Raw genomic sequence first — 27,080 nt, forward strand, 5'->3', positions numbered from 1 at the left:
TCTTTGGACAAGGAGTCATGGCCCATTTGGCAGCAGCTCTAGGATAAAATGGCAGCTTTTGAAGCTCCAAGAACAGCAAAAAGAACCCCTCAGCTCAGTGAGGCACAGCTGTGATGGTCGGCAAGGCCTCTAAAAGTCATCACATGGCTAAGCTCAGAGCTCTGGCTGATAACCAGAGTTACACATGGCATGAGAGAGGATTTGAGAGTTTGGAGTGATTTTCTAGCTGAGTTCAATGGCATTTCATTTTGGAGAGGGGAGAGGATGCTTAGAGCTCTGTTTCAGGTCCAGTCAGATGCTGCAGGCTCCTTAGAGTTCGGAATTTATTTTTGAGGCAGATGGTGCACCAGCAAGTGGCCAGAGGAATGGCACCACGCCGGGGTCACCAGAGACCTTACATTTCTGGAGTTTTTTTCACATAGTTGGCGCAGTATGGCTTTGGGCAAGTGAATGGGCTAACTTTGTGGTACGCTTCTGGTGCAACAACCAGGCGGTGGTTTATACTGTGAACAACCTGACTTCAAATTCGGAAAGGGTCATGACTCTGGTCGGGGCTTTCACACTGTGTGCCCTGACATTTAATATCCTGGTGCAGACCAGGCATGTCCCGGGTGTAGACAATAGCTTAGTAGGTGCATTATCATGCCAACATATCAAGCAGTTCAGAGAGTTAGCTCCAGGAGCCAGCCAAGTTCCCAGAGACTCTTCCCCCAGAGGTCTGGCAAATTGGGGTGATGATGTGGAAAGGGCAATAGGGCTGGCCCTGGCACCAAGGAAGTGAAAAAGGTACTCTGCTGTGAGTATGGAGTTCCAGTAATTTAGAAGCCTTGTGGGCTTGGACCAAACATGGCCTGCCCCAGTTGAACATCTGCAGCAGTTTATAGTGTATTTAAATAGAAAAGGTTTGGCATCAGGAACTATACAGGGTAGGTTATCTGCGCTAGCCTTGTATGTGAATATTAATGGATACCAGGACTATTCATCAGACTACTGTCTTAGAAAAATGATCGAAAGCTGGTGTAAGGAACGAGGCAGAGTAAGGGACATGAGAGCTCCCATATCACCTGAGCAGTTAGAAGGCATTTGTGAACAGTGAGAGGTTCTATGTAGGGACAATGATGAAGCTGCTTTATTCAGGGCAGCATCCTTATTAATGTTCTTTGGCGCCCTCAGGATTAGCAAAGTAGTCGCCTCAGGGAAGGGAGACAAATCTAAGGTAGCTTTACAATGGCAGGATGTTAGGGTAGTGGATGAGATAGTGCAGATGTATATCCGATGATCCAAGGCCGATCAGTGGGGCAAAGGAGCAGGTATCACCCTGTCACATTGTGACACAGAAACAATCTGCCCTGTGAAGGCTATTGAAGCATACTTGATCCTTAGAAGATATTTCTTTATAGATGAGTATGGTTCCCCTCTGACAGGGTACCAGTTTTGGAAGTTAACTGATTTGGTTCTACATAAGGTAGGAGTTAAAGGACTGAGATTTGGGACTACTTCAGAATTGGTGCAGCATCTATGGCGGCAGCCCTTGGTTACCGCCCAGAGGATATCAAACAAATAGGACCGTGGACCTCATGCTCTTATCTCAGGTGTTAGAGCACTTCCTAACATTTAGGCAGGAGCCTCATTTTGTTTATGTCTTACAGGTACCACAGTGGTGGCCAGGAGAAGACACATCATGATCGTGGCCCATAGCTATGTTTTTTGAGCAGCGTGGTATGCTGCCACGTCCCCATGAGGGAGTTGTCTTGGACTCGAAGCAAGGGCCCTTATCAAGTGGAAAGGGCACCAAGGGATGCTGTGGAACCAGATTTGCCATGCGGCTGCCTTTGGTCATCATCTTCCAGACGTGTTGGTAATACACCTGGGTGGTAACGATTTGACCAGGCATGGTGGAAAGGCCCTGATCATCGATGTGATTTGTGATCTCACCTAGTTGAGGGCCACATACCCTGCCATGTGTAATGTTTGGTCAACCATCATCACTTGGCTGACATGGAGGGATGCGAAAAGTTTTTTGCCCATAAACACTGCCTGAAGGAGTGTTAACAGGGAAGTCTGCAGAGCTGTTTGCAGCAGCCTAGAATCGGTGATTGATCACCATATATTCCATATAGATAGGCCAGAGTTTGTTCGATCAGATGGCATACATCTCTTCAAACGAGGTTTGGATGTCTTCCTGGAAGACATCGGAGGGGGGGGGGGTCTGCTGCTGGAGCTTGGTGAGCTCGATGACGGGCATGGGACTTTGCTTGGCTACTCCCTATGCAGTGGCGGGTAGTGTGGACTAAACGGGTATTTTGGTGAGTCCCATAGCAATATCAGGTAATTATAGCTCATCTGAATTCCTAGCACTGTGGATTGTGTAATTACAGTGCTTGAGGGGGAAAGATGCTCTGGGGCCACATCCAGACCAACAGTCAACAAGCTGGAGGTGGTCAAATTTTGGCCGGCCAGGTTTATCATGGTCTTCACAGCTGCGAAAACTTGGGCCAGGGATTCACCCAGTTGTTTGTTAAAGAGTCCATTCAGACCCATGTGTTGAAACCTGAGTCCGCAGGGCCTCCATTTGCCAAAAGATTGGCAACGTTGTTTGTTATCAATAAAGTGAGGCCCGTGTTTAATCCATAATTCTGGTCTCGTGTCTTTATTCCAGGGTAAGGGGGCAAATGCCTATCCCTAAACTATAAAGAAGATAGAGGACTGTTCATGCAGTATATAATTCTGAAATGTTTAGAAAGAGATACATTCTGTGGCTATGGAAAACTAAAATCAAATATTACTGGAGATTCCCACCCCCCACAATCCTATGAATTGGTGATCATCAAAAGGCCCTATCGTTAATACCCCTGCGTGTGTTTTGCATTATTACCTTTTTGTCGTGTCTCTTGACATGTCCAACATACCATTGAGTAGACGTTGTCTAGAGGGGCGGGGTAGAAATCGAATGAATAAATAAATAAATAAATAATTTCTAGTTGCAATCCAACCACAGTTAAAAAATAAAATATTATTAAAAAATAACAAAAAATAAATTAACACTTGATAGATCATGTATCAAAGAAATGATAATGATTTGCTCTTCTTAAAGGTGCAGCAGTCACAGACAGCATATGTAAGCCTGAGATTATTCATTGATTATAACAAAACAGAAAGTGGTGTAAACACCTGTGACCAAATAGTCTCCGTACTTCCATGCACGTTTCATCATTTAACAACCCTTAGGTATCCCCCCACTACAGAAAGTTAGCAATTTTCAGTAAATGTAAAAGGAAATAAAAGCCCAAACCATGTTTTTTTTTTAATATTGAGGAGACAGCCGGATATACATACACTTAATTTTAAAATGCACATTGTAATACAGTTTTTTAAAAAAATTAGATCAGCATCAGAACATTCGGAAAGGGATTCTGGAAGCAGGTAGCTCATTTCTGATCCACAGAATAATCTTCAAGGGGAAGCTCCGGTCCACTGGACTTCACAAGATATTTCTTCCAAATTCTTTCCTGCCATTGACACCACTCATGTGTGATTCAAACCAGCCTGAGTAGTTGAAGCAATGCACTTGTTAATGACACATATGGTACCCTTGCCACCTGTAAAATGGGAATAACAATGCATTACTAACAGAAGCACTGGGAGAGAAAATTAGACAGACAATGCATTTTATTTGTACAGTATACCATTATAAACATGGTAAAATTCTTCTTCAGCCTAGACCACTTCATCATCATGATAGTGACTATGCACTATGGAGATCCACGTGTTCACTAAAAAAAGTCCCATATTGCTAGATGATGGCAAAGGTATTTCAGCATACAGTATTTAAACTGGCATTTGCCAGTTTAAATATCTGTCCTTGCAGCTTTTACACCACAGCTTTATTAGAGTGTGTGTGGTGTACTAGCCCCATCTTGGATCAGCATGGTGTCTGACTAAACAGGGTACTTAACCAAACAACCAGGTGAAGGTGCCCACTAACACATGCCACTCCCACAGCCAGGCAGCTGAAGGAGTGTACACAATGCGCTCCTCTATTAACTGCCTTCTGTTTGCATCTCTCCCCTCCTCTCTCTGCCACCCTTCCAGGAAGATGGTTTATGGAGTGTCTTAGGATGTTTTCATACGATGGGTGGAATGTTGTTTTCCTAAACCTGGGAATTAGAACTGGGTTTCATTTCAGGGACCAAGGTGCTAAGCCTCAGGAATCTAGCTGAGGAGGCACATGGACTGCATCAGAGACACTGTGAAACAACAAGCCGAACTGCAAGGAAAGCAAAAGGCAAAGGTGCTGGGCATTTAATTGGTGTTTCCCTCTACCTCTCCCCCACAATGATTCCCCTCAGTTTTAATAGAAGAAAGAAGGAAACTCACATACACGCTATTCTCTCTCTCTCCTCTCCCAACTTTCTGTTTCAAAGGGGTCAGTGGAGATTTCCTTTCAGGTGACCACATTCTCTGGGAGTGACTGCTTTGGCAAATGTGCGAATGTATCTATATATCTCCCTCTCCCTGCCCTACCACTTGCAAAATTAATTTTTTTGGAGCAGGATTGGCAATGAGATGGCACTGTCCTCACCTAGGCTCTTGGCAGGCAGCCATGTAAACAGGCTTTCTAAGACCTATTCAAGCCAGTCCAGAGGTGGTGAGGTGGGTGGAGAGGACTGTTTGTTTGCCCTGTTTTCTTAATTGCTTTTTAAAAATGTGTGTTATGAGGGGGATGCGTAAGAAAACAGGTCCGCTAATGGGCCTGGCATGTACCAGACAAACAAGGCACCAGAAATGTTGCCAACCTTCAGCAACAATTCACGGTGTGCCAAGAAGCCTGGCAACACAGCCTCTTTTCTTATAAAAGAATCACTTCAGCCTGAGCCTTATCATGCCTGGCCTGTGCCCGGATCTGAATCTGGAAAGCCCAATCCTTCATGGGCTCCTAGAATTCTATTAGGCACAGCTCTCAGGCTTGCTCTTGACATAGAGGTGATCTTATGACTGACGTACTGGTATTTCTCAACAAATTTGAGGATATTAAATGCATGTATTCAATGCATACTCTGAAGATTCAATGGCCTTCTGAAAGACTCTCTGATAGTTATTATTTATCGGTCTAAGAAAAACCAAATAAGGCCAGTGACATGGATACCAAAGCAAGGAACTCTACTGTAATGGAATTCAGATCATCCATGTTTACGACCAACAAGTGAAAAATAAGAAAAATAAACCAGATTTGATTAAAATCATGTTATTGCTGGGGAAGGAAGTCAACTAATGGCCAAAGAAAAATAAAACTAAACCTCTCAAAAATTCCCAAATTTGAACTTACATTTATCAGCCAAAAATATAAGCTGTTATTTGAATGTTCTGAATTCAACTATTATTAAAGAAAAACAAAATTCTGCATTTTAGCCCACTTGTCCTCAATGGAACGTATATGTGTTCTCCCTTGTCTTTTCCTCTACCCTACAGAGGAAGAGACCGTGACTATCTGAAGGGCATCGAGTAAGCTACATAGCTGAACCAAGTTCTTTCTCCTCTGTGGCTGGAATTCTATCCATTAGGTCATGCTGGAGAGGAAGCTTAAAAGAAATAAGAAATGATGCTTATTATGTTTACTAGTGATTGCAAAGGTAATAGAAGTCCTAACTGTAGATATGTTGGAGATGTCAGGAGCTATGGCTGCCCCGTTCATCTCTAGAGAACCATGGGAAGAAATCTCCTCCTTGAAATGACAAAAAAGGGGGTGGTGAGGAGACAGGAAGTGACATCAGCAACACTAAAACTATCAACTGAAAGGTGAAGGAAGCTCAGAAGGTCAGAGTATGTAAAGTTCAGTTTAGGAAATCTTAGGAAATCTCCCCCATCCATCGGCCCCCAAATAAGGACATGCATCTTTTTCAGTCTGAGCCAAGTCCCTTCCAAGGCCATATTCATTTGTAACTGTGGCTAGTGATTTGTTTCTCTACCCATATTGACTATTCTGCACCCATATTTCAGCACCAAAATGACCCTTTTCCATGCTCCTCTTCATGATTCATTTAGGGAATGAATATTATTGAAGGGAAATGAGTACATGGATTAACATCCATCCAAACTTTAATAAGTAGTGCCTGTTTTGGTGAACACAGGTCTATGGTAGATCTTGGTCTGAAAAGATTATTTAAGGCTATGTTGGGTGACAAAAAAAAAATCTAGTCTAGAATAAAACTTGGGACTGGGCAGATGAAGGGTCGCCGTATTCCAACTCTCCAAATCCTGGCAACCTAATTTGAATATTATGCAAATAAGGTAGCCTTGTTAGGCTATTGTTCATTTTCTGTAGTATGCAAACTGAGCACCTGTATAGTACACTATTTGCTGTTACATTTCAGCTTCATCACCATGTATATATGAGCAATCATAAGCTCAATAAGCTGAATATCAGCATCATTATCATATAATAATTCACCTTCTTTGTCCTCTCTTCTTGTTCTTTTTAGGTCTTCCTTTCCTCAGGGTGGCCCCTAGCTGAGCTCCCAGCTAAATTCCTAGAATTCTATGGAAGAATTTTTAAAAAAATTATGGAAGGCTAGTGAGATGCATAATGTTAGAGGCTGGGAATGCTCTTCCTTTGGACTATAGAACCCATAATGCATCCCTCTAGTTCCATTGCATTGCTATCAGGCAGGCCTGCCCTGCCACGATTTCTGCTGACTGCAAGGAAGAGTCATCCTTTCCCAACAGATAGGCAATGCTGTGGAAGTGAAAAAGCCTGGCCTCTAGTGGGTGTTCAGAACTGCAGAAATCTGTTGCAGAGTGATCTGAAAACAGGGCAGCATCCCTTAAGATTGTGTCAAATTGTGTCTGGCCTCAGTCATTGGCTAATAACTCTGAAAGTCTCATTCTTTGCAAAGCAAGTGGCTAGAATAGTGACTGCATGTTTTGCCTCCTATTTCCTCATTTGTAAGGCTAGAGACTTTCCTTTAAAAAAGAAAGAAAGAAAGGAAAGCTTGGAACCGGGGCCAGTTAATGGTCTAAACAAGTAATACTGCAACCCTAAGCAAGTGATTTCATCCCTGCCTCCATTCCAGAGCCTTAAGGCTAGTTGAAATATGGGGGACTCACAACATATTGCAATATTGAACAACAATCTTGTTTGGGATTCTAGGAAACCACATACTCTTCCAGGATATTGTGTTCCACTCACCTGGTGTCCGTTTTATATATCCTCTGCCAACAGGCACCCAACATATTCTGGTATTCATCTCTTCAAGCTCAGTTGTTGTTTGCTGCTTGCTGCTGCTATACTTCTGAAATACCTTCTTATTGCGTGTAGAAAGCAGGAGCACTGGCTGAGGAGCAAGAGAGAGGTCAGGAATTCAATTCCCCACTGTGACTCCTGGGAGAAGAGCCAGCCTGGGGAGACTTGGACAAGCTGCACAGTCCCAGGGCATCCCCAGAACAATGGAACGGTAAACCACTTCTGAGTATTCTCTACCTAGGAAAACTCACAAAGGGTCACCATAAATTGAACTCAACTGGATGGCACATAATTGTAGATTGTTAACGATTAACAGTGAAAAACACATTCCCCCTCAATATATATTTCTAAGCAGATGCCAAATTCTTACTGTATGAAAAGAGCAAAGGATTATACAGGCTATATTCAATATGCCCTGATATACCCTGTGGTGAATATTGTTGTTTTAAGCATTGCTTTTCCTCAGCTTTTTTTTCTTCCAGAGAGAGAGAGAGAGAGAGGGAAAAGAAGATAATTAGAATTTTGTACTCATGGGAGCATAGGAAGGGAGTTGACGAACTTTGTCAAAAGTGACTGAAATGAAGGAAGATAAAGATGCCCATGCTTATCAGGGAGGTGGGTGACTGTAAATCCAGTTAAGTTTCCCCAAGTTTACTCAACAGTGCAAACAAAAATAAAGCAAGTGTCAGCTTGCCTGTTAAGGAGGGCCATGAAAGGTGACACTGTGTCACTAATCCCCTGTTGCACTTTATTAAATACATCCCCAGGATTGTTAATCTTCACACCTTCTTTGGGAGGCCACCAGGCAGCAGACTGGGAGGTCTTGACCATGGCAGAGAACCTCAGGAGAGGCCAAATATGATTTAGAAATAGAGAGGGAGAGGGAGTTTCCAAATTTAAGGATTTTGCCCTTATGCTTGTTTTCTGCATACTTATCAGCAGCCCCTCGTAGAACTATGTTTGGTTTATCTAATGTAAAATTAAAAGTACTGTATAACTAAGAGCAATAAATTTCCTCTCTTCCCTAGACCCTTTACTTTGCAAATGGATCAGCTTCATGATCCATATCTAGCAACGAAGTTCTGGACTGAATAGTACATTTACTGGATCATGAAAAAAATTAGAAAGCTAGAGATCAAAAGTAAGTGTCATACCAAGTACGAAACAACAACAACAGTGCAAGGTGAATTGGTAGTTATAATCAATGGTTGGACATCACATCTGACCCATCTTTTTGGATTGTCTACTTTCTCCCCTAGCTCCAGATGATATATGATCTTTGCCTGAAGATGAGATTGGGAAAAATCAAAAACTTTATTTGGACCTTCTTAGGAATCCAATGAAGGAATCCAATACTTTGGCCATCTCATGAAAAGAGAAAACTCCCTGGGAAAGACCCTGATGTTAGGAAAGTGTGAAGGAAAGAGAAGAAGGGGACGACAGAGGATGAGATGGTTGGACAGTGCCATTGAAGTGACCAACATGAATTTGACCCAACTGCGCAAGGCAGTGGAAGACAGGAGGGCCTGGCGTGCTGTGGTCCATGGGGTCACGAAGAGTCGGGCAAGACTGAACGACTAAACAACAACAACAGGAATCCACTGAAGGTATTATTCAAGCTACACTTGTATTTGTACATATGGATCCCTCAACTACTTTTTTTCTATTTGTTATTTCAAACACCATAACTATCTGCCTGGGGCAAGTTCTACCTGCACAGGAAGCAAAGCAAAACAAAACAAATCGTGCTGCTTATATGCTACTTCATAATGCTTAAACAGATCCCTTTGACATCGGAAGCGGAGTGAAACAGGGCTGTGTCCTTGCGCCGACCCTGTTTGGGATCTTCTTTGCTGTCATACTGAAGCATGCCTTTGGAACTGCAACTGAGGGTGTCTATCTCCGGACTAGATCAGATAGAAAGCTCTTTAATCTCTCTAGATTGAGAGCGAAGACCAAAGTCCAACTGAAATTCATGCGGGACTTCCTCTTTGCCGATGATGCAGCCATTGTTGCCCACTCTGCTGAAGACCTCCAACAACTCATAAATCATTTTAGCAAGGCCTGCCAAGACTTTGGACTAACTCTCAGCCTGAAGAAAACACAAGTCATGGGCCAGGGCGTGGACTCACCTCCCTCTATTACTATCTCCATGCAAGAACTGGAGGTTGTTCATGACATTGTGTACCTTGGCCCAACAATCTCTGACACTCTCTCCCTAGATGTTGAGCTGGATAAACGCATTGGGAAAGCAGCTACCATGTTCTCTAGACTCACAAAGAGAGTATGGCTAAATAAGAAGTTGACAGCATATACCAAGATCCAGGTCTATAGAGCCTGTGTCCTGAGCACACTCCTGTACTGCAGTGAGTCCTGGACCCTTTGTGCACGGCAGGAGAGGAAGCTGAACACCTTCCATATGCGTTGTCTCCGATGGATTTTTGGTATCACCTGGCAGGACAAAGTTCCAAATAGAGTAGTCCTAGAACAAGCTGGAATTTTCAGCATGTATACAATATTGAAACAGCGCCGTCTACATTGGCTTAGGCACGTCGTGAGAATGGCTGATGGTCGGATTCAAAAGATCTCCTGTATGGAGAATTAGTGCAGGGAAGCCGCCCCCAAGGGAGACCACAGCTGCGTTACAAGGACATCTGCAAGCGGGATCTGAAGGCCTTAGGAATGGACCTCAACAGATGGGAAACCTTGACGTCTGAGTGTTCAGCCTGGAGGCAGGCAGTGCATCATGGCCTCTCCCAATTTGAAGAGACACTTGTACAGCAGACCGAGGCAAAGAGGCAGTCCCGAAACAAGTAAAACCAGGGAGCTGGACGGGGACAGATTGGATTTGTCTTCAGTGTGGAAGGGATTGTCACTCTCGAATTGGCCTTCTCAGCCACACAAGACACTTCTCCAAGACCTCCATACAGAGCATGATACCATAGTCTCTCGAGACTGAAGGATGCCTACACACACAATGCTCAAACTACTTCCTGGGTGTTTAACAGTTTAATTATGCAGGCTACAAATTCCATCCCCCCAACATTGAACTGGGTCCTCAGTTTACTGACCTCAGAAGGATGGAAGGCTGAGTCAGTCTTGAACCTGTTGGGATCAAATTCACGTCTCAAGCAGAGTTTTGACTGCAGTACTGCCATTTAACCACTGTTCCATGAGGCTTCTTCCACAAGACTGAGCATCAGTGAGGATTCTATCCCCACCAAAAACTAGATATGACTACCAATCCAATCTTGATTTTAAAAAAAAACAACCTAGTTTGACTTAAATTTGATCTCCTGTTTTGACGGCATTGAAGATTACTAGCTTACTCCCTGTGAACTGCTGGAAGCCACAGAGCTATATGTCAACTCTAAACAGTGAACAAACCTGCAGAGGTCTTCATCAGGCTTTTCTCTGCATAGAAAGGAGAAACTATAAACTGATATTTTGGTATATTTGTCTCCCACTGAACCTGCTTGCTCTCCTCCCCCCCCCCCAATTTATGCCATCATTTTCCTGCTAAAGAGTTCTGAAGAACTCAAAAGCTTGTCTTGTTGATTACTTTCTAATGATCCCTCAGGGGCTTTCATCAGTCCATAACTTTACTCAGCAAGGAGGTTCCTCTCAATTTCTGTATGACTCTGTGACCTGGCCTGTTCAGCTACAGAGAGCTGCAATAACATGATGCATTATGCATAGATAATGGCTGTCTTCCACACACGTTCCGTAAACAAACCAAGAATATTTAGATGCTCAGCCCTCGTGCCGGCTTCCTCCTCTGAAATAGCACTCCAAAATTAAATTTGGAGGAATTTGACATCTTAGGAAAAAGTATAATAGGGCCTTTATTCAGATCCATGCTTATCAACAACTCTCCCCCGCCCCAACCCTCTAAACACAGCTTTCTAGGGCTATTTCTGGTCTTGGATGTGGATCAAAGGACAATGTTTTTGAATACAGTGTTTCCTCTTCTAAGAGATAAAACGTGGCATCCCTATGAAGAGGTGAAAGAAGCTGATAGGTGTGCCAACTGGTAATGTATAATGAAATTCCTATAAGCAGATTTAGTAATGCTGATATAAACACAGGGAACTGCAGTTAATCTTACACGTAGAAAAGGCCTGACTGGTCACTTGTACTTTGTTGTACTTAGAGAACCAAAGCTACAATATGATCTAGTTCAAGATGAATAAATCCCTTCAGTTCCAGTTTTGATCTAAAGTGACTAAAAGACAGAATAATATTTAAATGCCGTCAAGCTGATTCCAAAATATGGTGTCCCTTTTCAGAGTTTTCCAGAGTGAGGATATTCAGGTTCAGTTTACCATTCCCTTCTTTTGGTGGCCCTCTCAGACTGTGCAGCTTGTCCAAGGCTACACAAGCTGGCCATTTTCGCAGGAGGCACAGTGAGGAATCGAACACCTGAATTCTTGTTCTGGAGCCAGATCCTCCAACTCACTGAGCTACCCAGCCAAATGACATTTATGCATCTTTTTTTTTTTTAAAAAGAGAGACTTACTGTAATTAGAAACAAAGAAACTGGAACTGAAGCACTTCCTAAAAGTCGTTAGAGTACCTAGCATTCATCAAAATCAATTTTGACAGGTGCCCCACCCCTTTGAGGCAGGACAAAAGGCCAAGAATTGACCCAGGGCCCTCATCCCTGGTGGGCAGTGCTTAGGGATGATGTAGGGGGTTGATGAGGTCACCGTAGGCCTATAGGAGGGTTTGATAGAGGGGTCCCTTGTAACCAAAGTACAGCCTCAGGATTGGTCCCTGATGTGGTGCCCTCCCGGCCCTACAGGCAATAGGAAGAGGTTTGAGGGGTTTGGCTGGAAAAGGGGCAGCCGTAGGGGCTGAAATTCCAGAGCGCTTGCTGAAACGCCACAGCGGTGGTTTGGGGGGACTTTTGGGTGTGCCTGCAGGTCTTTGTAGAGATTGGCGAGGCTTGGAGAAGATGGAGGACAAGGAAAACTAATTCCACTCCTCCCAGTCACCCCCAAAAGCAGAAAGCCAAAGGGCGCTTGTGCCCCCAAGGTTACTACTATGGGCCTGTACCCCCTTAGGACCCCCTGCAAGTCTCAGGGGAATGCTGTCTGAAGACCCAGAAAATCTAAGAAGAAAATGCAGGTCTGCAGAAGACATATTCATATTTACCGCAGAGCCAAACAGAAGCTGAAAAGCACAAGAAAGCTGGCCTGCACCCTGTTGTGGGGTGATGAGGATGATGAGCTCGAGAATATCCCACCAACATCATTTGTGGCCACTGTTGTATACTGTAACAATAAAGGTAACAATAAACCTTTACCTTTACCTCTAAAGGTAAAGGTAAAGGTAAAGGTTCCCCTTGACATTTAGTCCAGTCGTGTCTGACTCTAGGAAGCGGTGCTCATCCCCATTTTCAAGCCATAGAGCCAGCATTTGTCCGAAAACAGTTTCCGCGGCCACGTGGCCAGCACGACTAGACATGGAACACCGTTACAGTAGGTACTCTAATGATCAGTTAGGTACTCTAATTACTCCTAAAAAACTTTTTTTTTTACCCTGGGTAACTTTTGAACCCTTTTTCAACTGTCATTGTGTAGCATTATATTTAGAAGGAAGACGCCTGGAGAGGAGCAAGAGGCGAAGGAGAGCATAACAGTATTGTAATGGATAAGTGAGTCTGCCAACAGAATAATGCCTGAGAGTGCCTACAGGCATGCAGTTCTGAACATTCCAGTAAAGCGATTTGGGGTGGATTTGGAGGAATAATAGACTTTCTAAACACCTGGGTATGTTCAATTTTGCAGAGCTCTGATAGGTGCTTTCGCATTTTCTAAGAATGTAGTTTCCTTACAACTTTTTGCTTCAACAAAAGCAGTCAACCCAATGACACACGGCAGGGCAGCAGGAATGGTTTTAAATGCTCCAAAGTTTAAAGATGTCTTCAAAAGCCCTGGACTGTATAAAATGTGCACAAAAATGCAGACTCTGCCCCTTCCACAAGGGCTACCATATTTCAACCACTTATGTTTTAAAGATGTAAAAGGTATAGGTGTTGTGATTTCTCCATTTGAATCAAAAAGAAATAGTCATGATGCTTTGTTTAGAAAGTGAAATGATCCTATGAAGCACATGCCTGCTAAGACTGTGAAAGAGTCTTTTTGCTCCCCAGATGTTGTAAGAATGTGTTTGCTGCAACCCATTGTAAGGGTTTCGGAGCTGCACTGATAAACTGTGACTCTAGTACAGGTTATCAGGACTGTAGATGTAGTTGTTTGCATCATGGCCTTTGCAATTTCTGAAAATACTTGCACAAAATTCCTGTTTCTGCAGAAAAGAAAGTATCTTGTCTCTTCCTTTTTCCCAGTCACCCATACAGCACACATACACAAAATAGTTGTATTAATTATGTGCTGTCAAATTAGTCACTGGAAGGACAGATCCTGTAGCTGAGGCTCCAATACTTTGGCCATCTCATGAGAAGAGAGGACTCCTTGGAAAAGACGCTAATGTTGGGAAAGTGTGAAGGCAGGAGGAGAAGGGGACGACAGAGGACGAGATGGTTGGACAGTGTCATCGAAGCTACCAATGTGAGTTTGACCCAACTCTGGGAGGCAGTGGAAGACAGGAGGGCCTGGTGTGCTCTGGTCCATGGGGTCACGAAGAGTCGGACACAACTAAACGACTAAACAACAACAAAATTAGTTATGACTTCTGGCCACCCTTCCAGGGTGTTCTAGGAACGAAGTACTCAGAAGTGGTTGAGCACTCCCTCCTTTTAATGGCATTCTGGGATTGTACAGCTTACCCACGTCCTCACAGGTGGAAATGTAAGTAACATTATCAGCCTCACATGCTCGGGGGTGATCTGGCTGGCCCTCCGCCAAGGAAGCTCATCTGGGATTCAAACTTCTGACCCCTGGCTCTACAGCCATGTGGTCCAACCCACTGGAGTGTACCACAGCTCTCTCTCACACAAAAAAACTTAGAGAAATTTGCAAATTTTGCCTTGTGGTTGGTAAATAAAAAACAATCTGTGTTTCCTACTTTGTTATTCAGTGATGAATCAAGTCAACTTTGTTGGTGTATATTCTACTATTCCAGTATTCCAGAGAAAGAAGAACATTGATGCTATATCTGTTTTATCATATGCCATTATTGTTAATACTCTTATAAAGGAAAGGTTGCCTATCCATTGCATTGTACGAGGCATTTGTGTGGGGGGGGGGCGATGAGTAGGGTGAGAGTTAACAATCATGTTTTTAATCTATTGGTTTCAGTTTCCAGGGGCAATGACTTACAGCCATATGGCCAAGAGCACTAAATGATAAAAAGGACACACTTCTTAGTGTACGTGAAAAACAACAACAGCACTGAAATATATATATATATATATTTCAACTGAACTGGAGAGACTTGGCCTCAGGGCTGATGTTTAAGGTTTTCCTTCTCCCTCTTTCCTGCCTTTAAATGATATTATTGTTCAAGTGGTAACACAAAAAAATTTCCATCTCATACTGTCTCTTTTGGACTCAAGGGCTTGTCTCCATACCTTTTACTTTTTGGCTTTTAAGACCGCCCCCCCTTCTGCTGACATTTTCTGAATGTGTCTCATGACAAATTATGTAACATATTTTCCTGCTGTTTGAACACAGTTCTATAGTTTGTCAAACTAAGAATGAATGTTTACCCTTTATTGAATATAAAGATTCTTAGATAAATATAGTTTTAAGCAGCTTCTAAGTTGGGGTGGGCAGTTTCATTGAATCTGGAAGTCCTTTTCAATCCTTAGATTCCTCATGGGCCACACTGCCATCTCTACAGTGGAAGTGGGAAAATGCCACTAGACAAACTAATGTAGAGTTATAAATGAAACTAAAAGAGGAAGTGTGGGGAGCACACATTTTGTTTTATATTAGAATTATCCTTCCCAGATGGTTCTATGAGTGCAACCCTCTAGGAGGCACGAGTAACCACCAAAGGTCTAGCAGTCACACATCTCTAGACTTTGGAAGGCCACACCGGCTCGTGCAACATCTATGTTTGTCAGAAAAAAATCAGACAAAAATCATCTTTTTAAAATCTGAACTCACCTTACAAAAATGGGAAGGGGCGTGAGTGCTCTGAAAACATTTAAGAATTCTCCCCCATGCCCCAAGAGAGAAATTTGGTTTTAAACCCATTGTTTCTCCCCAAGAGATATACAGTATATGTCACATACTGCAGAGAGAGAGAGAGAGAGAGAGAGAGAGAGAGAGAGGGAATCTGGCATCTGTGTGAATCCCAGACCGGGGTGCCACTTGCAGTCTTTAACCACCCGTGCTCTAAAACAAGGCAAACAGTAGGACATTTTTCAAACAGACCTGGTGGTGCACAACCCACATTGAAGGTGATATCAGGGGCTGTGGAGACCATGAGAAGGGTTGGGGAAGCATGCTGTCTACTCCTGTTCTAAGTCCATGTCCATGGAGCTTTTGACTTCTTATCCACAGTAGAGCAAATGGAGCTGAGCCTGGAGTTCTGAGAGAAGCTTGGCCAATCTGCTTGCAAGGTTAACCTTAGCATGGCGCATGGCTTTCATTTGGCCCAAATGCTAAAGCAAACCAATCTAATCCAGACTTTTTGGATGAATTACAGTTGCCATGTTTATACTTGGGATTTGACACTACACTGAACTTTGCAACGCAGAGTATGCGTAATGGATACTTTACAAAGCATTGCGGTTTAAAATAAATGTTTGAAGAGAATGTAGTATTTAATTGACTTCTTTTGTGAGACAAATGCATTCGAAACAGAATTTAAATATGAGTTCTCACACAGAGAACTTAATGCACACAGAGGATAGAACCAAGGTATGAACTATGGAACTAGTAGGTGAAATGAATATATACTAATCTGTTCATCCGTAGGTCAGCAGGGTTAGCACTGCTGAGTTAGTAGACATTGGACTGTGCCACCAAAAGCACAGAGAGGATTTCGTTGTAAGAGAGCATGAAACTAGTTGCCTAGATTAAGATGCCAGAAACTGGCAAATGTTGGTGATGTAGCAGACAATGTTTATCTTTGGAAGTCTTAAGAGGGCAGCCCTAGAACAAGTTACTTTTTAAAGAGTACACTGGCCAACACTGCTTGTGGATTCTGAGGGTGTCGTTCCTGCCTACCTCCCACAAAGAAAAACCTTCTCCATGTCCTTTAAATGAGTAAAAGCCAGTTCTAACCTCCATGCTTTCAGTTGAGGTCACTGTGTTGTTTCCAGTTAGCCCTCCTACAGATCAAATAGTGTCCATTGTTTGGTTTGTAGATAGCCTAAGCCCCTGCCTGCAACCCAATGTGCATTCACAACATCTGCTCTGGAAGATTTGGAGACCCTCCATAATTTTTCTTTTTCTTCCCCCCATTTCCTCTTTTTCATTGTAGGAAAAAGACACGTGGGGACAGTGGGAGGAGGAAAGGAAGGGGAAGTTCCACTGTTCATATGAACGCCTGCAATGTTAGATTGGTGCATATGTAGGCAACGTTCCATTTCTGGCATCTTTGATTAAAGGACTTCATGGAGCAGATTCCCTTCTGCCTGAGATCTTAGACAGCCCCAGCCAAGATTTTCCTAACACACCATAAGGCTACTGGTGGCTTCATTTCAGAATACTATTTGAGTTTCCCAGGCTATTACAAAACTGATTAAATATCTTAGAAGTGATTCAGAAGGGTTGTGAACGTGACATTGTCTGGTTTAATGAGAAATGCCAGCCAGCCAGCATGCCCTTTTTAATTCCTCCTGTCACAATACACCATAAGGTAAAATGTGGAACGCATCAAGGTAAATGCGTGTCAACACACACACAGAGAGAAGGGAGAACCTTTGCTCTGCTAGCTTATCACAAGTGTAAAGTCACACAATCTGTCAAATTGCCAAAAAGCTTAATTCAGAACTATGAAGTCTCTTAATGTAGTAATTTGTTACCTCATCCAGCATGTTAGCATGGTACAACACTCAGGGAATAAATCCTGCCAAGTCAGGAACATAATTGCCATGCTGGAAAGCTGCATTTGCTGGTTTGAATCGATGAGAACAATTGTTTAAAAGATAATGCTCAGCTACATATTTCTCATTTCTACCATTTTAAAAAAAACATTAGGGACATCTATTCCCACCTTTAATTTGTTCCAGATGCAAAACAATGAGAGAGAGAGAGAGAGAGAGAGAGAGAGAGAGAGAGAAATAATTCATGCTGTACCTTTAACATCAACACCATGATGATGTGTACAAACTCCTTCTTCTTTTAATGAGGCAGCAGGGTGGTGGGGTGAAAAACCTCCTTAGGAAAACTTTTTTGGCTTGTGCTATTCCACATACTAAAATCAGACACAAGATAGCCTATGTGGGTCATAGGAAGCTGCCTTATACACCAGATCAGACTGCTGGTCTGTCCACCTCATTATTGTCTATACAAGCCAACAGCAACAGGCCAGGATTTCAGGCAGCATCTTGTCAGGGTTGTTGTTGGCATAGTGATGCATTGGCCTCAGGCGAGAGATTCTGTTATTGGGAGTAGTAGCAACATCTCCTTGGTTGCTCTTCTGGAGAGCCTCAGCTGTGTGTCTCAGACATGTGGTCATACACCCTGCAAATCTAGCCTATTCTTCCTCAGTGGTGGTGAGTTGGATTTCCCCACATTATTCTCCAAATGAGATTCAATTGCCACCTAGTCAGTATCTATATGTGGAAGTAGGGAAGCAGTCTCTGTCATCTCAGGCAGCAAAATGTTTTCAGTGTTGTCCTGTCCTCCCCCCCCCCACAGCCCTATTAAACTTCCAAGGATTGAACCTGAGACTCTAAATATTGCTACAACTACTGCCGCCACTGCCGTCACCACTGATACTACTATTAAGGAAAATATGGTTCTGCTGAATAATCTACTTAATTTGTTTAGTTTTTATTTTAACACATGTGCTTGTTAATGTCTGAGAATTTCAAGACATGTAAAAAATAACATTTAATATTGACAAATATCATCTATGCTGATTAATAGCTCTTGTCTGGGTTTTCAGACTAAGGGCTCAACTACACATAGAGATTTCTCTACATTAATTCAGCTTGATTCAGATTTTTTTAAACCACTCTCCCCCTACCCCTTTCTGCCTCTGATATCATTCTTAACAATCCACAAAGGAAATGCTTAATTATACTGTTAGAAGAATCCATGCTATAGATTTTTCACTGGGATCTCAGCTACCTCCCTCCTTCCCTGTCCCCAACATAAAAGACCCAACTTCTTCTCTTAGCTACTCCCTCCCCTTCTGTATCCCCTAGCCTAGCCACTGGCTCTGAGTTGGGCCCCTGACCTTGAGATGATCTTTCTTTCTTTCTCCCACACTCTCTCCCTCCCTTCTACATTTTCAAAGTCTCATCTTCCTGCTTTCAAGTCATGTTTCCAGCAGTTTCTGGTGCTCATAGTGGCTCCCTCCATCCTTGGGACTGTGAAAGTTCAGGTTCAGTCAAAAAGAGGCAGCTGGCAGGTCTATCTCCCCCAAAGTGTCTGGACCTTTTTTGATCAGGGAAAAGGCAGGCGGGCAGAAGGAGAGGCAAGCTCACCCAGAAGATAGCAGTGGAGGGTAAGCAGGCTGTCAAGACTGTTAGGAGCCGTCCTTGTCTCACCCTGTCACTGCTCTCAGCTGGTTCCAATGGGAAGGTCCCTTGTTGCTCATTAACTTGTGATGCTCAACACTACTGCTATGGCTTCAGCAGCGACACTGATTGCTCTCATTCCCCCTAAATGGCATGTCACTTATTTGACACACAGGATAAGGTGATCACACACACCAGAAAGCAAAGAAAAATGATCCCAGCTGAATTGGATCAAAATAAAACCATCACTACCAGCTGAACAAAAAAGAGAATTCCCCAAGGGAAAGAGACAATTTCCCACCATGCTTCCCTATGCTAAGTTTTACATTGTGTAGCCATCACTGTTGAATTAGACATTATCCATGCCAAATCCAATGCAAACTGGGGATTAAATGACCAGTGTAGATGCTCCCTCAATCTAACTGAAAACTGAGGTAGTCAAAGCCGTGTTCCACAAGGTAATTTTAATAAATTGATTAATTAATTAAGGAATTTATACTTCTTGTATGACAGATGACAGCTGAAGCCCTGTTAACCAGCATGCACACTCAGAATGATCCCTGTAAGAAATAAGATGGAGAATTTTACAATTCCCTTTCACCAACATTTCAAAGTGTTATCTAATAATACTTCAAAAAGATTTATATTGTAAAATATCTGCCTCTTAATCTTTTGGAGTGGTATCACTGCTAGTAGAGTTGGTGTTGTTAGTTACAGCTGACCTTGCCATGAGTCCAGAACACACACACACACACACACACACACACACACACACACACACACACACACACACACACACACACACACACACACACACACACACACACACACACACACACACACACACAAAATCCACTTTGTCCACTGTCTTCCCACCCACCCCACCACTTTTTCAGCGCCGCCTCTGGGTAGCTGCCGTCATAGAAACCCATTAAGAAAGTAAAAGGAGTAACTATCGGCTTGGGATTTATAAACTTGGAAAAAGTTAGGTTCTCTCTCCCAGGCAGACACATGCGAATGAAGCGTGCAAGGTAGATTGAGCTTAAGTGCTCCTCATGTTTATTTGAGTTAAACAAGTCCACTTTCCCAGCGTTTACCTAATAGCATTTTGGGGTAGAGAAGAGTGGAAAGGTTGATAGCAAAGCAAAGTCTGACTTATTGAGGGATTTGTGTGACAAGCAGTCACTAAATCAGACAAAATAAATTAACAAAAATTTAATTAGCTTTTATCATATCTGTCAAAACTGACAACTAAAACACGGAAAAAAGATTAAGTTTTCCCCCCAAGGAGCATTTTATCCTTCTACCCCCAACCTTGTGCCTAAAATGGAAGCTTACGTTGAAAGTCTATTTATAATTTTTTACATGTCCCATGGTTTCCTGTGGTTTGGATGATTCAAGAGTTAACATATAGAATGAGCAGGATTTTCTTCCTACAGCATGGCCACATACAGGTAGTATGTATAATAGTCTGGCACTAACCCGGTAGCAGTTTCTTTTTGGTGTATTTGCTCTAACGCGCTGGTTCCCAACCTTGGGTCTCCAGCTGTGCTGGCCAGGATTTCTGGGAGATGTAGTCCAAGAGCATGTGGAGACCCAATTTTGGGAACCACTGCTCTAATGGTTGGCTATTGATAGAGGATGGCCAAGGTATTTTCCTCCAATGAATAAAAATGGGTCTTATGTCATGTACAAAAGCCAACTAGGCTTGAAACTGAATTCTTTTCAACACTGGTGATGAGAGAGCATCTTCAACACTACCTGAAGGTAGTATGCCAGCTTAGGGAGTGCATAGAGGATGTTGTGACCTATGTCTCTCTCCTGTTGGTACCTTCTGATACTTGCTGCCTGCTGTGACTGTTTCACTCTGGTTGGCCCTGTAAGCATTATCTTAAACAAAATGCACCTATGAACATTGACAGTGCTTTTCAAAGGTACAAGGCTGAGCTGGCTGCCCAGAGACTAGACAAACACGGGCAAAGTTTCAGTGCCATTCTCAAGGGAAGCTCCTCAAAATTGACAAGACCCACCCCAAAAAATCCTTGATGATTTTTAGCGAAGGTAAGTTAACCCTTGAATGTGGCCAGAGTTGAATGGAGCCATGGAACTATAACTGGTGAAAGAGACTGTGCACAGAGAGAGATCGAGAGAGAGAGAGAGAGAGAGAGAGAGAGATCGATCTTTTTGTACTACAACTCTGCAGTTTGCCAGAACATTAAGCACAGACATCAAAAAGTGTTTATTTACAATACGAAAACTTTATGAAGTTTGCTTCCTCAAAATGCAGTGGGGAAAATGCATTGGTCTACTATTGTCAGTGTCTAATAGTTATGATCTCCACACGGGGCCTCTGTCTTTGCAGGCAGGATGAAGAGCACTCAGCACCTATAGAGGAAGGTATCTTGATGTTGTGGAGCCTCATAGAGGCATCTGGTTGGCCACTGCAGGAAACAAGATGCTAGGCTAGATAAACTTTTAAAGCTTTACTTAAACACCCAGGGGAAAATGATGCACCTCCTTTGCAGAAGGTTAGATTCCTGGTAGAAATCTTGGGAACCTGAAGAGCCTGATCTCAAGAACGTATCCCAGAATTTCTTTGCAATGTCAGTTTGACTGTATTCCAGATCCAGGCAAGGGAGTTCTCATCCAAAACAGTAACATTTCTACAAGGTTTGCTGTGAACATCTGCCTTGAAGGTATTTAGTTTTTTTCCTGATTTGGTCTGGAATCTCGCCCAGACCATCGTAGATTGATTTAAAATCGCCTCTAAGGAATAGATATCATTCTTGTTTCTTCCTTCCTTGAGCCTCCTTTCTCAAACAGGCTTCCCTATTTTGCTGGTTGTCTTTTACTCTCCAAATCCATCTCTACATTTCTTGTTCCACTCCTCTCTTAAGCTCTCATTTTGCAAAGAACATGAACCCATTGACATTACCTGCAACTTTGATAATGCTCAGCTTAATCTATGTAAGCATTTGATCCATGTGACTGACTGCTTGATCTCAACATGACTGGATCTTTATTGGGCCATCATCATAACACTACTGATTCATGAGCTCCCTGTATGAGTTTGGTTTCTCGAATCTTTTCTGGAGAATCTTTGCCCTAGACTTCCCTGCACTTCTCTGTTATCTCCCTTCTCTTTGAATCCCGTCACCTTGCATTGGCTTAGCAAATAAAGGGCTTGTTGCAGGGAAGAAGAGAGGCCTTACAAGTCTCCTTCCTAAGACCATGCTACTTCTGAACATGCTTAGGAAAATACAGAGAAATAGTATTTCCTGCTATGCTGTGTGGGAGTTGTAGCGTCTTATATTTCCTCATTCAAAGAACTGGGTAAGAAGTAATAAGAAACTACAAATCTTATTCATCTCAACAGGAAAAGACTTCCTGAGCATGCCCAAGAGCATCCTTTCATGCCCAGGTACATGGCAATTGAAATTACTTCTGCTTCCAAATTGTCTCTTCATGAGAGCATTCCATCTGCTCATATCTGCTTGTTTATCCCAATCTTACTTCAAACATTTTCTGTGTTCCAAAAACACTTACAAATAGCATTGATAAGTCAAGTCCCTGCAACCCAGGTTATAATGCTTTTACTGCATGTGGTCGCCTAGCCTTTATCTGTATAGTTATTAGCGTGCCAGCTATCTCTGACACACCCTATACATTAGCTGGCAGCATTCAGTAAGATGGTGGTGATATGGATCTCTCACATGGGCATATGTTTTGCACACACAATCCCGGCTATGTTCAATTCAGCCTTTTCTGAAGTTGGAAAGACAAAAGAGAATTTGAAGAACAGAGCGTTGCATCACTCTGTGTTTACAAGACAATGTGGGACCTAGTGCCTAGCAAGTCCACCACGACAGATGGCTTTGGTCCAACTTTGATTTGATCTTATTAAGTGAGTAAATCCCCCAAGCTCTTGACTCGTTTTTGGACTCCAGTGTAGGCTCATGTAAAATAATAAATCCTTGAGCTTCCTGCTCTGTATGACACACAGAGAAAACAATTTAAAGGGTCAGCCATCGTAAATGACTTGGTGATTTGTAACATGTGGGTACTATTTGGGGACAGTGCAGTGCCAAATGTCTGGAAAAAGATGCTTCCCTTTCTTTTTGGGAGGTGGGACTGGAGGGATTTGGTAGGTAGAGAGTTCTTGGAAAGAGAACACATTACTTCTGTTTAGAAAGGGCAGTAATCTCTTCCAAGAAAGAACATTAGTAACTTGCAACTCAAAGAATGTCATATAAATAAAGGGAATAGATTAACCTCAAAGCAGAAAGGAGACTAATACTAGACTCTAAATCCCTCCCCACTGATTCTCTGTGGAGATATATTGAGTAAAGATTTACTTAACAATTAGGGGTTTGATGAGAAAACTTTCAGTACAGCACTGGGCAAAAAGTCAAAATCTACATTTGGAGGAGATGTTTAAATATTATACAATGCATGGGAGTTAGTGAGGGTTTTCTTTTTCTGTTTCCTGTTGATGCAGCACTTTATTTTATGGTAATATAGATGACTAGACAGAAAAATGCTATGAAGTGAGCAGATACGGAGAAAAGGGACAAATGCCATCATGTAGGTACCTATTAACACCGATATCCTTGTAGTTCACTAGGCCCAGCTATTTATGATAAGAGAATCTGGGATTGTTTTTATTGATTTATGCACACACATGGGTCATATCTCAGTCCAAATGCTAAATACTCCAGCTCCTCCCACTCCCACTCCCACCCACTCATGACACCAGGGGAATGGAAGATTTGCTACACCAAAGAGGACAGTTTTGTACCTGCATAATCCTGCAACTTCTCCAATCTGTTTCCTTAGCCCAATGGTTTTGAGGACTCCACTCCCTAAAAGGCCTATCTATTACATGAGAAATGTCAGCCAATCATGGAAAATGCTGTGACCCACAAAATCTCCATCCAATTAAAATAGGCCACGTGGTGATGTAACTACAAGGAAAGGAGGGCTCATCCAAATGGGAGAAGCTGGAAGAGTCTGGTTCGTCCTTGAAAGATTCTTATCTTTAGTGTGATCTATTTTATCTTGCACTTGAGCGATCCTTCTGTTCACACTGGAGACATTTCTTCTCCCTTGAGAAGGGTCTTTGGATCTTTGGATAGCTCCAATTTGTCTCCCTTTCGATTATTGACACCTCCCTTCCCCATCTTTTGTCACCCGCCAGAAACAGTGACTTGCCCCCTTTTTAATTTTTTTCGCCCAATGAGTCAGCACTGCATCAGACACACTGAAGCGAGAGAAGACAAAAATAAAGGAAGGGATTTCTCCATCATCCTTTTTAATGTCACAACCCACTGCATATGTCCCAGGGTTGCTGTCACATAAAGTGCCACCCAGTGCTCTATTTGGGACCAGAATAACTGCCTTTAGGAGCAAAAGAATGGGATAATAATGAGCGTGGCAGGCCTAGTGCTGTGCCAGAAAGCAGCGGGACAGCTCTTAAAGCAGGATGGATCACTCTTGTTCAAAACATGTGTGGTTGCTATAATTTGATTTGACTCAAACTGCACCAAAAGCAAACCAAGCAGTGACCTGTATGCCTGTCTAGATGTCTCCGGACACTTCCTTCAGGAACTACTGTCTTTATTCTCCAAAGAGACATTATTTTGATTTTTTTAATGCGGCGTTCAAAAAAAGAGGTAGAGGTGGGTGGAGGATGTCTGTCCTTTCAATACTGCTGAAAATATTTATGATAAATTACCTTTTCATTTTAGCCCTACCAAGTGCTACACTTTAAAGCTCATCTTTACCTTGAATACTATTTGTCTAGAACTGCACATTGATAGCAAAACATTTGATGCTGTGAGAGAATGGCTGCATTTCTATTTTGGAAGACAACTGTTTTGCCCTTCCTAGTTGTGGATGCCTTTCACAGAACCGCAGGATCACTGAATTCTAGAACCGCAGAGCTGGAAGGGGCCTTGACGGTCATGGAATCCAGCTCTGCCATAAAGCAGCAGATGCATCACAGAGAGATGGTCCTCCAGCCTCTGTTTAAACAGGAGGAAGAAGAAACCACCATCTTCTCAGATACCTTGGCCCATTTCCAAAGAGCTAGTTGCTAATCCCTTTCATGAAATGTCAAGCTCTTATTTTGGCTCCTACCTTCTAGAAACATGAAAAAAAAAGCTTGCCCCATCTTCTGCATCAATGCACTTCAAACAGAGCTCATTACACATCAGAACACAGCCAAAGAACCCGAAAAACCCACCACAACCACTCATTACAGGACTTTCCAAATTTCTCTTTTCTTGGCTCACTTCCGCAATCATTTTTATAATAATAATCATGTGCCAGCCAATCAATGGCAACCCTTTTCAGGATATTCCAGGTAGAGAACATTCAGAAGTGGTTTACGGCTCCCTTCTTCTGGGGTGTTCTGGGGCTGTGCAGCTTGCCCAAGAGCACACAGGCTGACTCTCCTACGCAGGAGGCAAGTGGGGAATCAAACTGCCAACTTCTGGTTCTGCAGCTAGATGCCTAACTCACGAAGTAGCCAGTCATCCTTAGAGGGTTGATTTCTGGATCCTTTCCAGCCTGGTTGCCTTCCTCTGACACATTCCAGTTTGTTCATATCCTTCTTAAACTGCCATATCCAGAACTGGGTACAGTATTCCAGCTGAGACCTGTCCATGTTTGTATGGTGCAGTGGTTAAACTGCAGTGATGCACTGAAGACTCTGCTCATGATCTGAGTTTAATCCTGGGCTGGCTTGAGGTTGATTCAGCCTTCCATCCTTTCAAGGTCAGTAAATTGCATACCCAGCTTGTTGCCTGCAAAATTCCAACTGTCAACTGCCCAGAAAGAGCTTTAAGCACTATGGGGCAGTTTTCCCGGATAGCTCAGTGGTTTAGGTCCCTGGTTGCGGAGTCAGAGGTTGAGAGTTTGATTCCCCACTATGCGTCCTTGACACCAGCTGGACTCAATGATCTATAGGGGCCCTTCCAGCTCTGCAGTTCTAAGATTAAGATTATAAGCAGCATGTTTTATAGACTATAACCAGAACTTTGAATTGGGCCTGGAAATAGACTGGCAGTCTAAGGGAATCCAGGCTGCCCTTTCCAAAGATGGTAGCGGGCCAGTAGGCAGAATAGGAAAGCCATAGGAAGAGAGGGAAGGCTAGTCTTCCCTCTCTTCCTATGGGGGACAAATAAAAATGGGGAAATACTGTATTCATCCCTTCATATTCGTCGGGGTCTCTGGATCCCATGAATATGAAGAGATTAATATTTAATGAATCAGTGATTTCTGACGAATATTGCAATCCGTTTTTTTTATTCATCTCCATGTCTAACCATGCCTTGGAATCAAACATAATTTCCTCAACACAACTTTCTGGGCTTGGCTCTCCAAGAAGGATCAGAACCACTGTATTACAGTACCTACAGGACCCATATCAGAAAGGCACCCCAGAAGGATACCATGACTGATAGTATCAAAAACCACTGAGAGATTAATAAATGGTACTGATTATGTGCACCATCTACTGTATATGTATCAGATTATAAAGTGAGATCCTGCAATCTATAAAATAAATCCAAGTAGGATTAATCTATTCAAATGCATGGGACTTGTTGTTTAGTCATTAAGTCATATCCGACTTTTCGTGACCCCATGGACCAAAGCACGCAAGGCCCTCCTGTCTTCTACTGCCTCCCAGAGTTGGGTCAAATTCATGTTGGTTACTTCAGTGACACTGTCTAACCACCTCGTCCTCTGTCGTCCCCTTCTCCTCTTGCCTTCACACTTTCCCAATATCAGGGTCTTTTCCAGGGAGTCTTCTCTTCTCATAAGATGGTCAAAGTATTGGAGCCTCAGCTTCAGGGTCTGTCCTTCCAGTGAGCAATCAGGGTTGATTTCCTTCAGAACGGATAGGTTTGATCTCTTTGCAGTCCAGGGGACTCTCAAGAGCCTCCTCTAGCACCACAATTCAAAAGCATCAATTCTTCGGTGGTCAGCCTTCTTTATGGTCCAGCTCTTTATGGTTCAAGCCCTTTTGCCATGACAAGGCAGCAATCCGTGAAGGGGATGGGACTTGTTAATCCATCCCAATGTAAGTTGATTTCAGTGAGTCTGCTTTACCTGGGGAAAATGAATTTACCCTATAGCATGTATATTTTTTGTTTTGTTGTTTGCTCTCTTACAGCTTTTCCTGATGGTCTTTCAGTAGTATCTGTTGCCCTTGCCATATCTCTT

At 42.9% G+C, this 27,080-nt stretch overlaps 1 protein-coding gene across 2 annotated transcripts; it reads right to left on the reverse strand.

Annotated features, from left to right (window-relative positions):
* Positions 1-3,279: 3,279 nt before the first annotated feature.
* Positions 3,280-27,080, reverse strand: LOC140704593 (uncharacterized). Of its 2 annotated transcripts, none has more exons than XM_078384325.1 (3): positions 17,461-27,080; positions 7,187-7,331; positions 3,280-3,599 (listed from the first exon to the last, which is right to left on the reverse strand). In XM_078384325.1, exons 1-3 carry the CDS (start codon positions 17,476-17,478, stop codon positions 3,526-3,528), a joined length of 237 nt encoding a protein of 78 aa, XP_078240451.1. In that variant the 5' UTR covers positions 17,479-27,080; the 3' UTR covers positions 3,280-3,525. The 2 variants fall into 2 exon arrangements, with proteins under 2 accessions (XP_078240451.1, XP_078240450.1); XM_078384324.1 differs by lacking the exon at positions 17,461-27,080 and adding an exon at positions 10,312-11,121.

The sequence above is a fragment of the Pogona vitticeps genome, chromosome 2 (assembly GCF_051106095.1).
Source record: "Pogona vitticeps strain Pit_001003342236 chromosome 2, PviZW2.1, whole genome shotgun sequence".
NCBI classification, from domain to species: Eukaryota; Metazoa; Chordata; class Lepidosauria; order Squamata; family Agamidae; genus Pogona; species Pogona vitticeps.

Coding starts and splice junctions, on each gene's coding strand:
- LOC140704593 (XM_078384324.1), bottom strand. CDS start 10,398: ATGGCAGTACTGCAGTCAAAACTCTGCTTGAGACGTGAATTTGATCCC. Junction 7,332..10,311: donor CAGCCTTCCATCCTTCTGAG/GTCAGTAAACTG, acceptor CTTGCTCCTCAG/CCAGTGCTCCTGCTTTCTAC. Junction 3,600..7,186: donor ATATATAAAACGGACACCAG/GTGAGTGGAACA, acceptor CCCATTTTACAG/GTGGCAAGGGTACCATATGT.